Here is a 20,048-nt window from a genome sequence, read left to right as displayed (position 1 = left end):
CTTGTTGCTTTCATTTTTTTAATTGAATTTATTGGGTATAACCCACTGAAATATTCTCTCTCCTCTTCTGTACAAAGCTTAAAATTTTTTAAGGACCACACAATATCTACCAGCTCCATACCTTTCACTGTTTTAGTATATCCTGAATTCTATCATTTCTGAAATCATATAGCATGAATTTCCCATTGCTGTTTTTAATTGTTTGGATGATATGAGATTCTTTTCCCTGCAACAGATTATGAAAAACTTAAAAGCAAGCATTATTTCATTCGTGTTTTTATATGTTTTGAAAGATGTTAGCAAGACAGGCACTGATTGTTGTTTCAAAAATTTTAACCTACATTACTCAGAGCCCTGAATACTCTCAGCACAACAGCTGCTTAGACATCCTAACCTTTGTCTACTGCTGTACCTGTGCTCCTTCCCCTAAGGGCTCCAGTTTTAAAAAAATTCTCTGGCTGAGCAGACATGGACTTGATGTTTCAGGAGTCACTGACATTCCAGGATGTGGCTGTGGACTTCACCAGAGAGGAGTGGGACCAGCTGTACCCTGCTCAGAAGAACCTCTACCGAGATGTGATGCTGGAGAACTATAGGAATCTGGTCGCACTTGGTATGGGTTGTTGTGTCCTTCTAAAACTGGAGATCATTCTGATGGGTTTATAGTAGTCCCCCCTTATCTGCAGGAGATGCCTGAAACCATGGATAGTACTGAACCCTTTATGTACTATGCTTTTTCCTGTTCATACATACTTGTGATAAAATTTAATGCCTTTTCCATCTTAACTAAGTACTTACCACAAAATCCAGCCATAACTTTTGTGGTTTGAGGTACAATAGCAAAACTAGCATGAATTTCATTTTTCTTCACAATTTCATGGATAGAAGATGCGTTCTTACCATACATCTAAACAACCTCGGCATATAACTTTTTTCTCTCCTTATTAGAGAAACTAAGAACTCTGAACTTTGAACTTTTTACTTAAAGGAAGCATTTCATGCCTTCTATTTGGCATATCTGAATTGCCAGCATCACTACTCTTGTGCTCTAGGGTCATTATAATGTAATATAAATGTTGCCTGAACACAAGCACTTAGATACTAAGACAGTTGATCTGATAACCAGGACGGCTACTGTGTGACTGACTTAGAGCTTCTGCACTACAGTATTGATATGCTGGACTGAGGGGTGATTCCCTTCATGGACGGAACAGAACGAGATAGAATGGGATTTGCACCATTATTCTACACACAGATCAGAAAAGTGTATGGGACTCAAGCTGACCTTCTTTCCTAATACCAAATGATGACTACTGTATACTAATCTTTTGTCTCTTTGGTTAGGGCAGGAGATGGCTTAAATAAATAACTTAGGTTGGTTGTGAAAAAAAAAAGACTAAAAATGTTTGGAAATGAGTTCTGAGAGAAATTTTTTTGTTTCCAGTATAAACTTCTTAAATACATTTTTCCCCATGAATAGGGCATCAACTTCATAAGCCAGAGGTGATCATTCAATTGGAAGAAGAAGAGCAGTGGATGATGGAAAGAGACGGCCCACTGGACACTCATCCAGGTGAGAAGCAAGCACTCTAGTATTTGCTGCTGGGTGAAAGGAAACAGTCACTTTTGAAATACTCAACTGGGTGTACTCCTAAGATCTCTATCTGGGATTTAAAGAATACTGAAGACTTTTTAAAAATCTGGTCCATATTTGACTTTTTCCCAAAGAGGAAATGGCATTCTTATTTTTCTGATTAAACAAGTAATATATACTTATTATTTTAAAATTTACATAATACAAAAGTTATTTTGAAGATATTAGTTTGATGTCCATAAATATCTTGATGTTGCAGATCTCCTGATAGCACTTTCTATTTTTTATTCACACATTCTCTCTTGGTATTCTTTAAGTCTTTCTTTTCCATATCAAAAATCCTCTGTCATTTTTACCTACTTTTCATTTTTTCTTTTTCCCTTCATTATCAAACTCTTCAAACTTGTCTGAAAGCCATGGCCTTGGTTGTTGTTCTCATGCTCACCTTTGTGATATACCTTACTTGGTACTAAAATTGTTTTCTCGGAGATTACCACTGATTTCCTTCCAGTCATATCCAGTGACTAAAAAACCATAGTTATTGTCTCCTATGACCTTGTACCAACTGTGTTGACTTTACTTTTTTGAAATTTTATTCTACCCTGGCTTGTGATACACACTGTACTTGCCTCTTTCAGCTTTTCTCCTGTATCTTTACTTGCTCCTGTACTCTTTCTCTCCATCTTTAGTCTTCTAAAGGTGTGTATTTCTATGGACTTAGAGTTCCATTCTGTTGTACTATGATTTTAAATAGCCTTATACATCAGTTTCCCCAATTTCTAGTCTAAGTATTTCACCCACATTTTCTTTCCAGATTTTAGATTATATTTTTATTTATGAATAACATACTCTTATTTAATTAAGTACTGCATTTTAGTGCCTGGATCTGTTGGCTTTATACTCTCTCCTTTAAAACATTTCACTAAATATGAGACTTCTTAACCCAAAGAAACCCTCCATAGTTCTTTGTTATTAGCATAACACCTACAATGCTCTGCCTGGGTTATATCAGCAAATAGTTGACTGCTACTTGTATTCTGTATTACACTCTGGTTGATTAAGCCTGACCTGCCCCATCTCTGTCTAATTTTCCACTCTGATTCTTTGTCCTGGCACTTTGCTTCATCATTTGGACTTGGTTTTGTTTTGTTCAAACTTCTGCTTTTTCAATTTTACTTGGACTTGGCTGTCCTTCTTGCTTTTAGTGCTCTAGATTATCTTAGGCAGGAAACTTTATTCCTATTTCAGCTTCTTTGAACCTAAACTTTGGCCTGACCAGCGCTGGCATGCCATGGGTAGAGGCTAATAATAAAAGCATTTTGTCAGGAACCCCTAACACTTCCCTTGACAAGAGTGGGTGACATTATTTCTATGAACCTACACACCCTGAATCCCAGTAAGTAGGAGACTAAAGAAAAGAAATTAAAAGCTCCCTTTTCAGGTGAATTGTCAGGGTAGGCACCTACAGCAGAAGTCAGAGCTATTCTATCCAGTGGGTACATATGCCGGTCCACAGACAGTCCACACCGTCTCCCATTATGGCCCTACAGATAATTGAACCATATAGAAGTCCCACAACCAAGGAGTTAAAGAAGAAACACTCACACAGACTGGTAGGAGGGCAGAGAGGGGAAGCCAGGCAGAGAGGACTCACAGCAACGTGGTGGCTGGTGGAGCAGGTGGTCCCACATCTGCATGTGGATAACCAGGAGGAACAACTCGGAGTAAGACAGACCACACTACCCAGGGTCCCAGGGTGGGAAAATAAAGCTTCAAAACCTCTGACTGAAAAAACCTGTGAGGGTTGTGGCATCAGGAAAAACTCCCAGCCTCACAGGAGAGTTTGTTGGAGAGACCCACAGGGTCCTAGAATGTACACAAGCCCACCCACCCGGGGAATCAGCACCAGAAGGGCCCAATTTGCTTGTGGGTAGTGGGAGAAGTGACTGAAAGTTGGCAGAGAGTGGAGCAAGTATCACTGTTCCCTCTCTGACCCCTCCCCCACATACAGCATCACAACACAGTGATGTGTGTTGCCCTGCCCTGGTGAACACCTAAGGCCCCACCCCTTACTAATAACAGGCACACCAAGACAAAAAAAAAGAAAAATGGCCTAAATGAAAGAACATATCAAAGCTCCAGAAAAAAATACAACTAAGAGATGAAGAGATAGTCAACCTATCAGATGCACAGTTCAAAACACTGGTAATCAGGAAGCTCACAGAATTGGTTGAGAATGGTCACAAAATGGAGAAAAAAATGAAGGCTATGAAAAGTGAAACAAAGGAAAATGTACAGGGAGCCAACAGTGACAGGAAGGCAACCAGGACTCAAATCCATGGTTTGGAGCAGAAGGAAGAAAGAAATATGCAACCAGAACACAATGAAGAAACAACAATTTTAAAAAAATGAGGAAAGGCTGAGGAACCTCCAGGACATCTTTAAACGTTCCAACATCCGAATCATAGGAGTGCCAGAAGGAGAAGGGAAAGAGCAAGAAATTGAAAACTTATTTGAAAAAATAATGAAGAACTTCCCCAATCTGGCAAAGAAAATACACTTTCAGGAATCTCAAAGAATGCCAAAGAAGTTGGACCCAAGGAAGCACACACAAAGGCACATCATAATTATATTACCTGAGATTAATGATAAGGAGAGAATCTTAAAAGCAGCCAGAGGAAAGGAGACAGTTACCTACAAAGGAGTTCCCATCAGACTATCAGCTGATTTCTCAAAAGAGACCTTACAGACAAGAAGGGGCTGGAAAGAAGTATTCGAAGCCATGAAAGGCAAGAACCTACATCCAAGATTACTCTATCCAGAAAAGCTATCATTTAGAATGGGAGAGCAGATAAAGTGCTTCCCAGATAAAGTCAAGTTAAAGGAGTTCATCATCACCAAGCCATTATTACACAAAATGTTAAAGGGACTTATCTATGAAAAAGAAGATTAAAAAATATGAACAGTAAAATGACAACTCACAACTATTAACAACCGAACCTCAAAACAAAAAACAGTAACAAAAACAAACTAACCAAACAACTAGATCAGGAACAGAATCACAGAAATGGAGATCACATGGAAGGTTATCAGTGGGGGAGTGGGAGAGGGATAGAAGGGGGAAAGGTACAGGGAATAAGTATCATAAATGGTAGGTAGAAAATAGACAGGGGGAGGTTAAGAATAGTATAGGAAATATAGAAACCAAGGAACTTATATTTATGACCCATGGACATGAACTAAAGGGGGGAATGTGGGTGGGAGGGGGTGTGCAGGGGAGTAAAGGGGGTAAATGGGACAACTGTATTAGCATAATCAATCAAATATATTATTTTTAAAAAGGACACATAGAATGATCTGGCTTTTCTGAACTAATTCTGATGTATTTTCTGGGGTATTACCTACCTCATTATGGTTGACTTCTGCTGATATTTATTTATTTAGAAATCTCTTCCTAGCTAAGATAAGACCTAGAAAGTGTCCAGTGGATTTATCAACAAAGAGGTTAATAATTACATTAAGAGAAATGACAGGGGACTGATTAGAAGAACAATCAATTTGTACATTGTCAAGTGAACAGAGGTAAAAAAAAAATGTAGAGCTAGTATGTGTACAGTCCTCTCACAAGAAGCTAGAATGAGAAAGGACAATAAAGAGGATATTTGCTAGAATAAGATGGTAGCGTCAAAAGAAGATTGTTCTAAGCAGGAATGATTTTAGCGTGTTTATAATGCTGAAGGGAAGGAGGCAGTAGAAAGAGTAAGGAGAAATAGATACAAAAGATGGATCACAGTTCTAGAAGACATGGGAGTGGGATTGGAGATAAAGAGATTAGGGTGATTTTGTGCAGAAATAAGTTTGTGGCAAATTTGGGTGAGTTCACACATGGTGATTTTTATTTCCTTGGCAAAGTGGAAGACAAGGTCCTCTATTGAATGTAAAGGAATTGGGAGGCCAAGGAGAGATCTTGAGGAGTACTTGTTGTAGCTCACTTAGGTCAATGGAAGCTGGTCAAAGAATAGTAAAGGGATTACTGAGCAGCTTAAGGGACCCAAATGAGTTTTTTCTATATATATGTGGTTTCTAATTTCCATGTGTATGCCATTTCTCCTGTTATATTCATCATTGGAATAGGTTTGCAGAGCCTAAATTGAGGGCATGTTTGACTAGTGGAACTAAAGGAGGAAAACTGAGAGTTAGTTAATTCAAGTGGTTTGACCTAGAACCCAGGAAGTGGCAAGGAGTAAAATAAAGTCTGAAGAGGACTGAAAACTGAAAGACAACAAAAGAGCCAAAGAAATAGAGGTCTAGATGAGGTCAGAAAGCAAGTAGAATGTGAATAGGGCATGGTCCACTCACTGGGCAGGAAGGTGTGACACTGAGTTTGAGACTTCTTAAATGGAGCAAAGTTAGAATATAACTATGGAGCCAGGTAAGTAGATTGTTGAAGAAGAGTGAAGGTAAATGCACAAACAACTACCAGTTAGAAAAATAAAACGGAAAAGAAGAGCCTCATTCAATAACAATGAAAAAGACAAGACATCTAGAAATAAACATTCAGCAAGAAATGTGCAATACATCCATGCTGTAGCAAAGGTAGGAGCTCCTTCTTTCTTTTTGCTGCATCCTATTCTGGAGAGCATTATGCTAAGTGAAATAAGCCAGGTGGTGAAAGACAAATAACCATATGATTTCACCTATAAGTGGAACCTAATCAACAAAACAAACAAGCAAGCAAAATATAACCAGAGACATTGAAATTGGGAACAAACTGACAATAACCAGAGGGGAGGTGGGAGAGGATAATGGAGGGAACAAGGAAGGGGTTCTCAGGAACAACTATAAAGGACACATGGACAAAACCAAAGAGGGATAGGATCAGGGGTGGAGAGTATGGATGGCTATGGAGGGGGGGCATAGAAAATGGAGACAATTGTACTTGAACAACAATAAAAAAAGTGTGCAATACACATGAGGAAAACCTTAAGACACCCTGACTGACACATAAATGAACTTGACTAAATGGACATACCAAGATGTCAGTGGCTCTACTTTACATGTAATGTAACCTCATAAAAAGAACCTACAAGGTTTTGGAAGGATCTAGGTAAGTTCATTCTAAAGTCACATGAAAAAAAAATAAAACTAAAAAATAATCAGAAAAATTCTGAAAGGAAGAACAATAAGGGGGGATTATCCCTAGAGATAATATGCAGTAAAAGTTCATGAATTAAAACAAAGCAGACCTACTGAACAGAATAGAAAATCCAGAAATAGGCTCATATACATGCAGGAATTTAGTTTTTGACATATGATGTGAGGTGATATAAAACATGATATATGATATATGACATGACAAATGTAATTATTTCAAATTAGGATAGAAAGGCAGAGATCTTAATAAATGGTATTGAGACAACTGATATTAAAAATGTAGACCTTTTAATTAATAGTGGGTAGCCTTCTGGAAAGAGATAAAATTGTATCCATAGCTTACCCCTTAAACCAAGATAAATTCCAGAGGTGTCAGAGACTTTAAATGTAAATATGAAACCATAGGAGACCTGGAAGAAAACACAAGAGAAATCTTTTGTAACCTTAAAATGGGGACATCTTTTCTGACTGTGATTCAAAATTTAGAAGTCATTAAAAAAGATTTATACATTCAATACACACAAATCCCAAAGTCTGCATGATACACAGTAATAAGCAAAGCAAAAAACTAAATAGAAATGGGGGAACTATTTGAGTAGCATCTCCACATGCTCCCATATGTGTGGCGTGATCAGTGCCTACCCTCCTTTAAGGGCAGCTGCAGTCATGTCTACTACATGAGGGCTTAGGTTAGGTGAGAACCTGGGCAAACGGACTAGAGTTTATTTTTCAAAACTGCCTTGAAGCCCAAGATAATCATGGTCTCAGTCTGGAGTCTAGGCCCTGTCCCCTGGCATCCAACCAGAGTGTAGATAGGTAGCCTGTGGCTGAAGATCTGATGTGTCTTAAGGGGTCCCACAGCAGGGAGCAATCCCTGCGCAGTCCATGCACAGTCAGTCCTCCTGGGTCAGCAGGTGGCAAGTCTGTAACCAGCAGTAGGAGTTTTCACTTCATAAATTACGTAAATGTCTAACCAGTATGCTGTGCACCTGAAATGCTAAGTTGGAAAGAAGATCTAAGGACATGGACAATATTTCAGGTATGATGTCAATGGAAAAATCTGCTTGGCAAGTAAATTTGCTTTTGTAAAATATATGAATATGTTAATACATACATAGAAAGACTAGCAGATTATCATAATTTTAAAAAGGGAGTTTTTCCCTTTCCCTCAAAGAGGCAAGCCACCGAAAAAATGAAATCAACAAAAGCAGCCATGAGCATGTTGGTCAGGCTGCCATGTTTCCAGAGATAAACAAATGTTCTGGAGGCTAGGCCTTAGGGAATGGGTACCCTGACATCTGCTCCCCAAGCAGTAGGAGCCTAGACCACCATACTTACTGTCAGTTCCAGAAGCTAGCTCTGCAGCCTATAGATACTGGTGCTAAGAGAACAGGGTAGACAATCCTCAGAGCCAGCCAATCATTCCAAACATTTTAGAGCCAAAGTTCCTGGGCAGATAAAAGCTTTTACCAAAAAGAAAGTGGTCCAGTTGATCATTTGGTTCAAGTAATAAATTGGTTTAAAATGAATATTCTAAATCACTATTTTTAGTCATTTTTCGACCAGAGAAATTTCTTTTTATCTTTTTCTATGTCTTTGAGCATATTGATCTGTTTTTCACAGTTTTTTGACTTGGACTTTTTTCTTTTTTATTTCATATTCAGTCAACAAACTATTCTGCTTCTATGTTTTTAATAATAGTAAGTTCAATATAACCTAAGTGGGAATTGATTAAAAATACATTGGTATAGTACATGCATAAAATTAGATATTTTACAGTGCCTCAAAAATTATATAGAAACGTATTTGTTGACATGGAAATGCGTTCATGATGTGCAGTGATATAAAAAAAGCAACATATAAAGCAGTGTTATGGTATAATTTCTACATTATTTTTCCAGAACAGTTCCTGGCATAACTATTGATGGTACCCTCTTCTACTGTCAAGTGACCTATTGAGGACACTACTCAAGCACACCATCCCTAGAGCTTTGATATGCAGGCATCCCTCCGAGTCATTGCTGGCTCAGCTCCAGAGCACCACAGTAAAGCAAGTCTCACTAAATTTATGATTTCCCAGTGCATATGAAGGTTATGTTTACACTATACTGCAGTCTACTAAGTATGCAAAGCATTGTCTAAAAAATAATGTATGTACTAAATTTAAAAATATTTATCATATTTTTCAGACCATAAGACACACCTAGGTTTTAGAGGAATAGGAGAAAAATTTTTGAAGCAAAAAATGTGGTAAAATATTTAATAACATAAATAATATAATATTTCACCAACATAAATGTAAACAACTCAACGGCAGCATTAACAACCATTATTCCTCCCAAATTGGTGTGAGGGCGTGCATCTTATAGTCCCAAAAATATGGTAATTACTAAAAAATGCTAACCATCATCTGGGATTTTAGCAAGTTGTAATCTTTTGCTGACAGAGCGTTTTTCCTAGATTTTGATGGCTGCTGACTAATCAGGGTGGTGGTTGCTGAAGGTAGGGGTGGCTGTGACCATTTCTTAAATTAAGACAACAATGAAGTTTGTGGCACCAATTGACTGTTCCTTTCACAAACAATTTCTCTGTAGCACACAGTGCTCTTTGATGGCATTTTACCCAATATAGAGCTTCTTCCAAAATTGAAGTCAGTCCTTTGAAACTCCACTACTGCTTCATCAACAAAGTCTATGTAACATTTTAAATCGTTTGTTGTCGTTTCAACAATCTTCACAGCATCTTCACCAGGAGTAGATTCATCTCAGAAAACCACTTTCATTGTTTATCTGTAAGAAGCAACTCTTCATTAAAGTTTTCATGAGATGCGGCAATTCACTCACATCTTTAGGCTGTACTTCTAACTCCAATTGTCTTTCAGTTTTTCACCACATCTGCAGTTATTTCCTCCAGTGCAGTCTTGAACTCCTCAAAATCATCCACGAGGGTTGGAATCAACTTTGTCCAAACTCCTGTTGATGTTGATACTTAGAACTCTTCCCATGAATCATGAATGTTCATAATAGCATCTATAATGGTGAATCCTTTTCCGAAGGTTTTCAACCTACTTTGCCCAGATCCATCAGAGGAATCACCATGTATGACAGCTTTTAGCCTTACGAGATATACTTAAATAATAAGACCTGAGGGTTAAAATTACTCCTTGATCCATGTGCTGCAGAATGGATGCTGTGTTAGCAGGCATGAAAATAACATTAATCTCACAGTATATTTTCATCAGAGCTCTTGAGTGACCAGGTGCATTGTCAATGAGCAGTAATATTTTGAAAAGAATCATTTTATCTGAGCAGTAGGCTCAAAATATTTAGTAAACCATATTGTAAACAACTGTGCTGCCATCCAAGCTTTGTTGTTCTATTTATAGAGCACAGGTGAGTAGATTTAGCATCATCCTTAAGGCCCCTAAAGTTTTTGGAATGGTAAGTGAGCACTAGCTTCATGTTAAATTCACTAACTACATTAGCCTTGAACAAGAGAGGCTGTCTTTTGAAGATCTGAAGCCAGGCATTAACTTCTCCTCTAGCTATGAAAGTTCTAGGTGACATCTTCTTCCAATGAAAGGTTGTTTCATTTACACTGAAAATCTGCTTAGTGTGATCACCTTTATTAATTATCTTAGCTAGATCTTCTGGATATTTGCTGCAGCTTCTATGTCAGCACTTGCTGCTTCACCTTGCACATTTATGTTATGGAAATGGTCTCTTTTCTTAAACCTCAGAAACCAAGCTCTGACAGCTTCATACTTTTTTCCTGGAGTTTCCTCACCTCTCTTAGACTTCAGTAAAATTGAAGAGAGTTAAGACTTTGCTCTGGGTAAAGCTGTGGTTTAGGCAATCTTGTGACTGATTTGATGTTCTATCCAAACCACTAAAACTTTCTCAGTATCAGCAAGAAGGCTGTTTCTCTTTCTCATTCATGTGTTCACTGGAGTGGCACTTTCATTTCCTTTGAGAACTTTTCCTTTGCATTCATAACTTAGCTAACTGGCACAAGGAGCCTAGCTTTTGCCCCATTTCATCTTTCAACATGCCTTCTTCACTAAGCTTAATCTTTTCTAACTTTTGATTTAAAGTGAGAGATGTGCAACTCCTCCCTCCACGTAAACACCTAGATGCCATTTTAGAGTTGTTAATTGGCCTAATTTTAAGATTCACATGTCTCAGGGAGTAGGGAGGCCCAAGGGGAGAGAGACGGGGGAAAGGCCAGTCGGTGCAGCAGTCGGAAACACATTTGTAGATTAAGTTCACTGTCTTCCATCGGTACAGTTTATGGCACCCCAAAACAGTTACAATGGTAACATCAAAGAAAACTGATCACAGATCACCATACCAAATATAATAATAATGGAGAAGGTTGAAAAATGGTGAGAATTACCAAAATGTGACACAGAAACACAAGGTGAGCAAGGGCTGTTGGAAAAATGCTGGTAGACATGCTCTGTGTAAGGTTGCCATAGACCTTCAATTTGTAAAAACCATAATATCTGCAAAGTGCAATAAAGTATAGTACAATAAAATGAGGTATGCTTGTACATTACCTGAGGTCAGAAGACCAAGACTAGTGCATGACTCACCTTTGAGAAAGCTAAAGCAGTCCAAGGCCCAAAAGTGCTAATGAAACAGCTTTGGTGGATGAGCCAGAAGCTGTTGAATTAGGATTGGTATGCAGTACTACACAAGTGTGTTGGGACAGGGTATCAGGGGTGTTTTTCTTGAGTTAGCCAGCATGATCTTGGACCTTGTCCAACAGGGCTAATGCCCTAGGGCGTCTCCCAAGGGACAACTGAATATAGAGATGTATCTATCTAGATCATGGAAATGGCAGGAGAGAGAGCCTCCCAAGAGTCACAGGAGTTCCCAAAAGGGAGTCTGTTCAACCATCAGCTAGGCTGAGAATATGAAGCCACCCAGTTACACAAAAATTGTCCTATCTCCTAATCCCTCCTCCCGACACACAGCTTCTGCCCTCCAACTCTTGTGAGAATGGAACTAAACAACAATAGTGAGTGAAGGAAGAAGTAAGCAGGGAACTAGTGAAGTGAGAAAAGAGAATAGAGTCAGAGAAAAGACGAGCATAGAGAGAGTAGAGTTGGGAGAGGGGTCACCAGGAAGAGAGTAGAGTGGGAGAAGAGGCAGGCAGGGAGAGAGCAGAAATATGACTCTAACAGACCCAGAGGAGGTGAAAGAGATTAATTTTGGAGTCTTGACTATTACATGTGACTGAACATTTAATTAGTGAGTAGAGACTTTGTTTGTAACAATGTAACAGGCATACCTATTACATAAGAATTAGGAGGAAAGTCCTGGGACCTGCTCAAATCTTCATCTGGAAGCAGAGGAATAATTCCCCAACTAAATAAATTTTAAAGTGGTAGGAGATTGAAATGAAATTTTGTTTTTATCACATCCATTAGTCATACTTGTTCAAAATATGGTTTACATTTATATTTGTGTGAACATAGGAAAAATGGCAAGATAGATCCAAACTATTAACAATGATTGTCTCTAAGGTATGGAATTCTTACTTTATGTATTTCCACATTATTTGAATATATTACTATAAGCAAGTATTAGTTTTATCATTTTAAACAAAAGATTAAAATAGGAAGAAATACTTTTAAATACACAAGTAGCTGTCCTTATAGTAGAATAATCCACAGGTGAAACCTATCTTCTCTAAATACAATTTTTCCTCTAATATCTCCCACCTCTGAGCACAGACCTTTCTCAGATATTGCTTATTCTCCTTCCCATTTCCTTTCAACTGCAGATACTCCTGGGTGACCTCTTCTTTTCACGGTCACCACACATGCTTTAAAATTTCCCCCCAGCTCACTGCTTCTTGTCATCTTTTTATAGTCTTCCACTTGTTTTGTGGCCACATTTTAAAACTTTCCAGTGCCACAAATGTCTTGTTTGCATTATTGTCAGTTTCATTTGGTAATTCATTATTCAACTACAGTTTCAAAACATAGAATATGTTGCAAAGTATTTGTATGTTCTCAATTTCTTTTGTTTTATGTTATTAGACATAAATACTATGCTGTAAACCCCCAGTTACTGTTTTTTTTATAAGTCTAGTACCTGGTACCATACATAGTTATTATAATATTACTGACTATATTCCCTATGCTGTACTTTATATCCCCATGACTATTTTTTAACTACCAATGTGTACTTCTTAATTTGTTCTGCATTTCTTTTAGATGGGGAAAATAGACCTGAAGTCAAAAAATTAACTCCAACCCAGAATTTTTCTGATGAAAATCAAACCCATGACATGATAATGGAGAGGCTAACTGGAGACAATTTCTGGTACTCCATTCTAGGAGGACTCTGGGATTTCGATTACCAGTTAGAGTTTTGCCAAGAAAACCAGCAGAGACATTTAGATCAAGTATCTTTCACCCAAAAAAAGATTACAAAGGAGAGAAGCCTTGAATGTACTAGATTTGGGGAAAACTATAAAATGAACTCAAATCTTATTATGCATCAGCAAATTTCTTCAATTGAAATCCCCCTTACTTCAGACACACAAGGAAATAACACCAAACATAATTCAGAATTGATTTACTATCAGGGAAACTATATAAGAAACAATACTTATGAATATAATGAGTGTGGGAAAATCTTCAATCAGCATGTTCTTTGTACTAGTCATATTCATACTGAAGAGAGACCCAGTGAATGTAGGAAGGCCTTCAACCACAACTCATCATTTACCCAACCTCAGATCATCCTTACGGGAGAGAAGCCCTATAAGTGTGATGAATGTGGGAAAAGATTCAGCCAGAGGATACATCTTATTCAACATCAGCGAATTCATACAGGAGAAAAACCTTTTATATGCAATGAATGTGGGAAAGCCTTTCGTCAGCATTCATCCTTTACTCAGCATCTAAGGATTCATACTGGAGAGAAGCCCTACAAATGTAATCAATGTGGCAAAGCCTTTAGCCGTATCACATCCCTTACTGAACATCATAGACGTCATACTGGAGAGAAACCTTATGCATGTAGTTTTTGTGAAAAAGCCTTTAGCCAGAGGACACATCTTAATCAGCACGAGAGGACTCATACAGGAGAGAAGCCCTATAAATGTAATGAATGTGAGAAAGCCTTTAGCCAGAGTGCACACCTTAATCAACATAGGAAAATCCATACTCGGGAGAAATTATATGAATATAATAAATGTGATAATGTTTTAAGCCACAGTCCTTCACTTAGTCAGCAGCATATAACTCATGGGGGGGAAATCATATGAATATATAAATGTAGGAAATTTTTTGTCATGTCTTTCCATCCAATTCAATATCAAATTATTCATAGTGGAAAGTTTATTAACAGACATTTAATGCATAGAAACCAAATAGATTTAGACCTTGATGTAGTAGCATATTACATTCCCAAAAGAGGTTATAAAAGTGAAAATAATTTATTTTATAAACAAGACTTTATAGGAGTCATGTTAAAATCTGATACAAAACTTTTTAAAAAATTTATTGATGACTTTAGAGAGAGGAAGGGAGAAAGACAGAGAAACATCAATTTTGTTGTTCCACCCATTATGCATTCACTGGGTGATTCTTGTATGTGCCCTGACCTGGGATTGAATCCACAACCTTGGCTTACTGAGACAATGGTCTAACCAACTGAGCTACTTGGCCAGGGCAAAACTTTTTTAATGACCAGAAATTTTGTAGGCAATAACCTGTGATTATTTACCTGTTAGTTTTATGATGTGAAGTTTTTTAATTATGTAAACAACGTTTAATCAAGATAATAATATAGTGTAACCAGTCACATAAACTTGAAATATGCCAAAAAGAGCAATGGTTTCCAAATGGTTTCAGTCATTTGTATGCTTCCTTTGTAGTTTTTACCATATTTAGTGTTTCCTTAATAAAGGGACTCAAGTTTTAGCCTTCTTCTAGGAAGTGTTATTTATGAAAACTGAGTTTTATATGCTAATTATATTCTTTCTAATTTCCATCAAAGTAAATATATAACTTTGAATTTTTTTAATAAAGTTGTTTTTTTAATTATTTATTTATTTATTCATTTTTAGAGAGGGGAAGGGAGGGAAAAAGAGAGGGAGAAAAACATCAATGTGTGGTTGCCTCTTATGTGGCCCCCACTAGGGACCTGGCCCACAACCCAGGCATGTGCCCTGACTGGGAATCGAACAACCCATGACCCTTTGGTTCGCAGCCCATGTTCAATCCACTGAGCTACACCAGCCAGGGCTGTAACTTTGAATTTTAAAATATTCATTGATGTATCACCTAGATCTTCTGTTCCATTATTTGAGAAACAATGTGATAGAATGTGACAATATTCTATTTTTGTAAGCAATCCTTTCATTATTCTCATCAAATGAATCCTAGGATCACTTTTAAAAATCTCAGAGGAGACTGAAGATTATGTTGATAAAATTTGAAAAGTGATTCAGAGAACTGTACTTTTCTATCATGTTGTTCTAATTTTAAATTTCCCTATGGCAAAGATAAACTTTTAAATTAAAATTGTTTTTGCTATATTCAAAGATTTGAATAGAGAGAAATCTTCTTTTTTAATAATGACCAGGGGCTATGATTCCCTATGCCTTCCAGCACCACTGTGGAAGACCAGAAGTAGCAGATTATACCAGAGAGTGAGCTGTGTTGCAAAGTTGAGGCTAAGAACCAGGACAGATTCTTAGTGTCTTATATAAGCAACTAAGGAAGTGCTACAAATTGGCTTAATCACTTTACTTTTTGAGATATATTTATATAATAGCTTTTTCCTAAAAGAATTTAGGTGACTTAATTTAATGTTTATGATTACTACCTTGTTTGACAAAAATCACATTTTGATGTTACAAAGCATTGTAAACTGTCATAAGCCATAAACAGCTGGTAACTATGAGGCTGCTTGAGTTTCTTAGCTTTTCATTTTTCCCTCAGTCTTCTCAAGCATGGCTAAATAGGCCATGAGGATGAGGTAGGAATGAAGCATCCTTGGTTTCCCACCTTTCTTCTAATATATCTCCCAGTTCAAGACTTCCCTGGTGCTCTTTCCTGTGAAGGGCTAGATTTTATAGTTTTTAAGCCAAAGCTAAAATGATTTAAAGACTTTTAAAAATTAAAACACTGAAAGCCAAGAAATCAATAAAGTGAACTCATTTCATCATGGAAGTTAAACTGTATGTCCCACATGTTGGTAGATGTGAAATATTTAATAAAACCCTGAGTTACAGTAGTCATGGAGGATGTCTAATAGTATTTTTGTGTTCAAATATCATTGTAGCGAAGATCTATTTTCAGTGTGAATCAGTTCTGGAAGTATCTTTTCACCAAAAGGAACTACATTAAACATTCATTTACCATAAGAAGGCAGCGTATAGGACACTAGATTTCAGGAAGAGAGTAAGCCAAGGTGGAGTCTGACAGCCAAGGTGGAGTCTGACAGCAAAGGTATGTATTAAATAAAAGATGATTAATTACAACTGGTAAAGACTTTGATCAAAGTTTAGTTTTGCAATCAGAATAAAAAACCTAAATATTCCCAAAAGAGTACTAAGGGGTCCATAGGATGCAGTTTGTCTCAGGATGGGCAAAAAACATAACAATATGGGATTTTTAGAAGAGGATCAGCACAATTTGGACAATCTCAGAAAAGAACTGTCTGAACTAAATCAGACCACAGTTGGCCAAGGATTTTTACCAATTCTTCATAAATAGGAATGTAAATTAGGAGTCTATTATGTATTCTTTAGGTCATAAGTGATTATGCTAATGTTAATTGTACAGTAAACCATGTTATTATAGTGTGAATTTATCCTCATGTTGTCTTTTGTTCTCTTCAAAATGTACAAGTTAAGGAGTGAACCCTAAATATATGTTAATTACATCAAAATACTGCTGCTTGGAATAGGGGAGCCAAGGGAATAGTACTCATTCAGAAACCTTTTGTTATGACTTACTTCTGTCTAGGAGGGCAAAACATAACCATTTTACACATGGTAATTTGATTCATTTGGTCCATCCAACCAGGTGTTATTGCCATACCTTTGTGAAAAGAGATTCTTAAGCCTAGGCATAATAATAAATTATTTATTTTTAAGGGTTTCTCAGACTGAAATGTCACTCAATCATGGGTCATCTTACTCCTAATCCAGTAGATACAGACAGTGCCTAAAAGAGTGTTTCATAACACTCTGAAAATATTTGATAAACATTAAAGTTAATAAAATGAAAGATTGTTGCTCAACACTAAAATAATCTGTGGGACTATTTCTCAGAACCTCAGAGTATTAAAGGAGCATTGTGTTGATAGACTCTCTTACATCCAAAGGGCTTGTGTGCTTGGAGAAAAACACTATTATTTGTATTTGATTAATGTTCAACTTACTAATTTAAGGAACCAGCTGATATTCTTTAAGTAGCCAACATCCTTTTCCCAGGGTTCCAATTTTTCACATGTTCCTAGGGTTAGGTTGTTCTACCATGCATCATTTGTATACCTACCTTGGGTTTTAGTAATCTTATCAGACCCAAAATAAAACTAATGTATTAGACACATTAAGTTGCAATCTATGGATTTTCAACTGGCCAATCCTTAGGTCATTTATAAAACCTAGTTGCATGGATCAAATAACTTCTTTGGTCTCCTATTATAACAAAATATCACATCATGGGGCATTTTTAGACCTTCCTTTTGTATAGATTTTAAGTTTTTGACACTTTAGCTTTCCTAAAACCATCAGGCCTATTGTCCTCCCATTTTGGTGATCTTCTTGGCTAGTATTATTTAAACCTTATATATGCTTCATTAGTATAATTAACAAGGTAATCTAGCTCCTTCCAGAAGAATGCAGTTTTGTTATTTTCCTCTATAGAACATTTAGCTACTTCTTCATTTTGCAACACACTTTTGAATCCTTTTTCTACTTGGTTATTGTAGGTGACTGTTAGAGCTGATTAACTGTTGACCCAACTTTCTACTTTGTCTAAGGGACTATCCAGTTCTTTCTATTTCTTGATATGGCTCAATATTTTGCAGGATTATTTGGCCTGCCCAGCACACTATGTTTATTCTACACTTGATCTTAGCCAAAAGGCCAAGAAGCGATACTATGGTTATTCTAATCTGATTAAACAGAAATGTGCATATTCACATATATATGCACTTATGCACTTAACAAGAAAGACAATATATAGTACCTTTTGAGATCAATAATGAATCATACCCGGGCTTCCAGTCAAGATGGCAGAGTCAGTAAACGCTGTGCTTGCCTTCTCCCACAACCACATGAAAATTACAACTAAATTACAGAACAATCTGAAAACTAGCTGAACAGAATTCCCATGATTAAGGACATTACATAGCCACGATGAGAGATAGGAGGGGTGGGTATGCAGAATGAGCAGATCCCACACCCACAGAGTGCTGGTAAAGAATTTGGAGGGATATCTCAGTTGTGGAGGTCCCCATAGAGAGGTGAGGGGTCCCAGCCCAGGACACCAGTGTTGGAAAGAGGAATCCCCCTAATCTGGTTGTAGAAACCAGCAGGGATTACATTTGAGTGAAACAGCTCCCTGAGTCCCAGGCATTCTTCTTGAGGGGGCTGCATGTGGACTCACTTCCTCACAAACACTCACTCTGGGCTCCAGTGCAGGGGTAGCAGCTCAAAAAGCACCAGTGACATATAGGGGAGAATTAAATTAACAACCTTCAGGATGAGGGCTGGAGGGGCATGGGTCAGGGCAGCTCTCTCTAGGTCAGAACTGCCTGGTAGGCATTACTGTTCCTTTGTTTAGCACTCTTCCCACCCAACCACCAGGTGCAGCTGGATGCAAAATCTGCGCTCTTCATTAACCTCACTTAACACCATTCACACCACCCTTGTGATTCTCTGATCCCAACTCATGTAACTCATGCATCAGACCAAACCTCTTCACAGCAGCTTTTACACACAGGGAACCTGCTTCACCTAATGCTGCACACTTTACTAAAATATCCCAAAAATCCACAACTGCAAATAAGCAGTGACTGGCCTTGGCATGTTCTGTACCTCTTGCTAAGTAGCCAGAAGGCTGGCACAGATGGTCATTTGTTACCACTTGCATTGTAGTGACCATCAAGTAGCCCAAACCTGTCATAAGGTGTGGCCAGTATTGACTTGGAATACATCTTCAACTAAGTAAGCAGAGCCCAGCATAAGTGGTGACTAGCCTCATCTTACATTGTGATGCCCCAAAGTGTCCCAATCCTGGCACTAGTGGCAGCTTGTCTCAGTAAACACCATAGCCTCTCCCAAGTCCAGCACAAGCAGAAACCTACATAAATCACTTTGTAGCTCCACTATGGCCCCAATCTGGGCACAAGTGGCAGCTGATATTGGCCTGAACCCCTTCCTAAGAGGCTCCAGAAACAACATACCTGGTGACTGGCTTCAGACAACACCCAAGCACCACCAACCAGCTCCACAAATGACACACCCAAAGGGCAGACTCAGCCATCATCAAAACCCCACTAAATTGACTCCCAATCCATGGGGTCAGCACCCACACAACAGCTTGTCGGCAGTAGTCACGGCCACCTAGCAGCATCATGGGTAAGTCCACTCACTGACATGCCTAAATAATCAAGGCTAAGCTACAACAGGAGGGCATACACAATACACACAGGGATACCCTAAAGCACCTGGCTCAGGTGACCAGGAAGACTGTACCACAAGCTCTGCAGGACACCTACTACATAAGGCCACACTGCCAAGACTATGAGACATAGCAGATCTAACTAATGCATACAAACACAGGAATCAACTAAAAGGAAGAGACAAATAAACATGTCTTAAATTAAAAAACAGGCCAAAATCAGAAAAATAACAGTGAAATGGAGACACTACCAGATACATACATAGTTCAAGACACTGATTATATTGGTGCCCAACGAATATAGGGAAAGAATACATGAACTCAGTAAGAACTTCAACAGAGATAGAAATTATAAAAAACAACCAGTTAGAAATGAAGAATACAATAACTAAAATGAATACAGTAGATGTCAAGAACACAAATTAGACTAAACAGAGGATCAAATGATGATCTGGAAGACAAGGTAACAAAAAACATCAAATTGCTACAGTCAGAATAAAAATGAATTAATAAATGAGAATAGTTTTAGGAACCTCTGGGACAACATCAAGTGTACCAATATTCACATCACAGCGATACCAAAAGGACAAAAGAAAGAGCAAGAAATTTGAAATCAACTTGAAGAAATAATAATGGAAA

At 37.8% G+C, this 20,048-nt stretch overlaps 1 protein-coding gene and 1 pseudogene across 1 annotated transcript in view; one reads left to right on the top strand and one right to left on the bottom strand.

Moving 5' to 3' along the window:
• ZNF713 (zinc finger protein 713) overlaps positions 1 to 14,243 on the top strand; it is a 52,244-nt gene extending 38,001 nt beyond the window's left edge. The window contains exons 3-5 of the mRNA XM_028517881.2: positions 487 to 613; positions 1,481 to 1,573; positions 12,975 to 14,243. Of these exons, the coding sequence (XP_028373682.2) occupies positions 487 to 613; positions 1,481 to 1,573; positions 12,975 to 14,032 (1,278 nt within the window). The 3' untranslated portion in view covers positions 14,033 to 14,243. The remainder of the gene's footprint in view (positions 1 to 486; positions 614 to 1,480; positions 1,574 to 12,974) is intronic.
• On the bottom strand, positions 8,993 to 11,149 carry LOC118499558 (annotated as a pseudogene).
• Positions 14,244 to 20,048: the final 5,805 nt, after the last annotated feature.

This window comes from Phyllostomus discolor, chromosome 3 (genome assembly GCF_004126475.2).
Source record: "Phyllostomus discolor isolate MPI-MPIP mPhyDis1 chromosome 3, mPhyDis1.pri.v3, whole genome shotgun sequence".
Classification (NCBI taxonomy): Eukaryota; Metazoa; Chordata; class Mammalia; order Chiroptera; family Phyllostomidae; genus Phyllostomus; species Phyllostomus discolor.
This window is presented reverse-complemented; position numbering and strand designations above follow the sequence as displayed.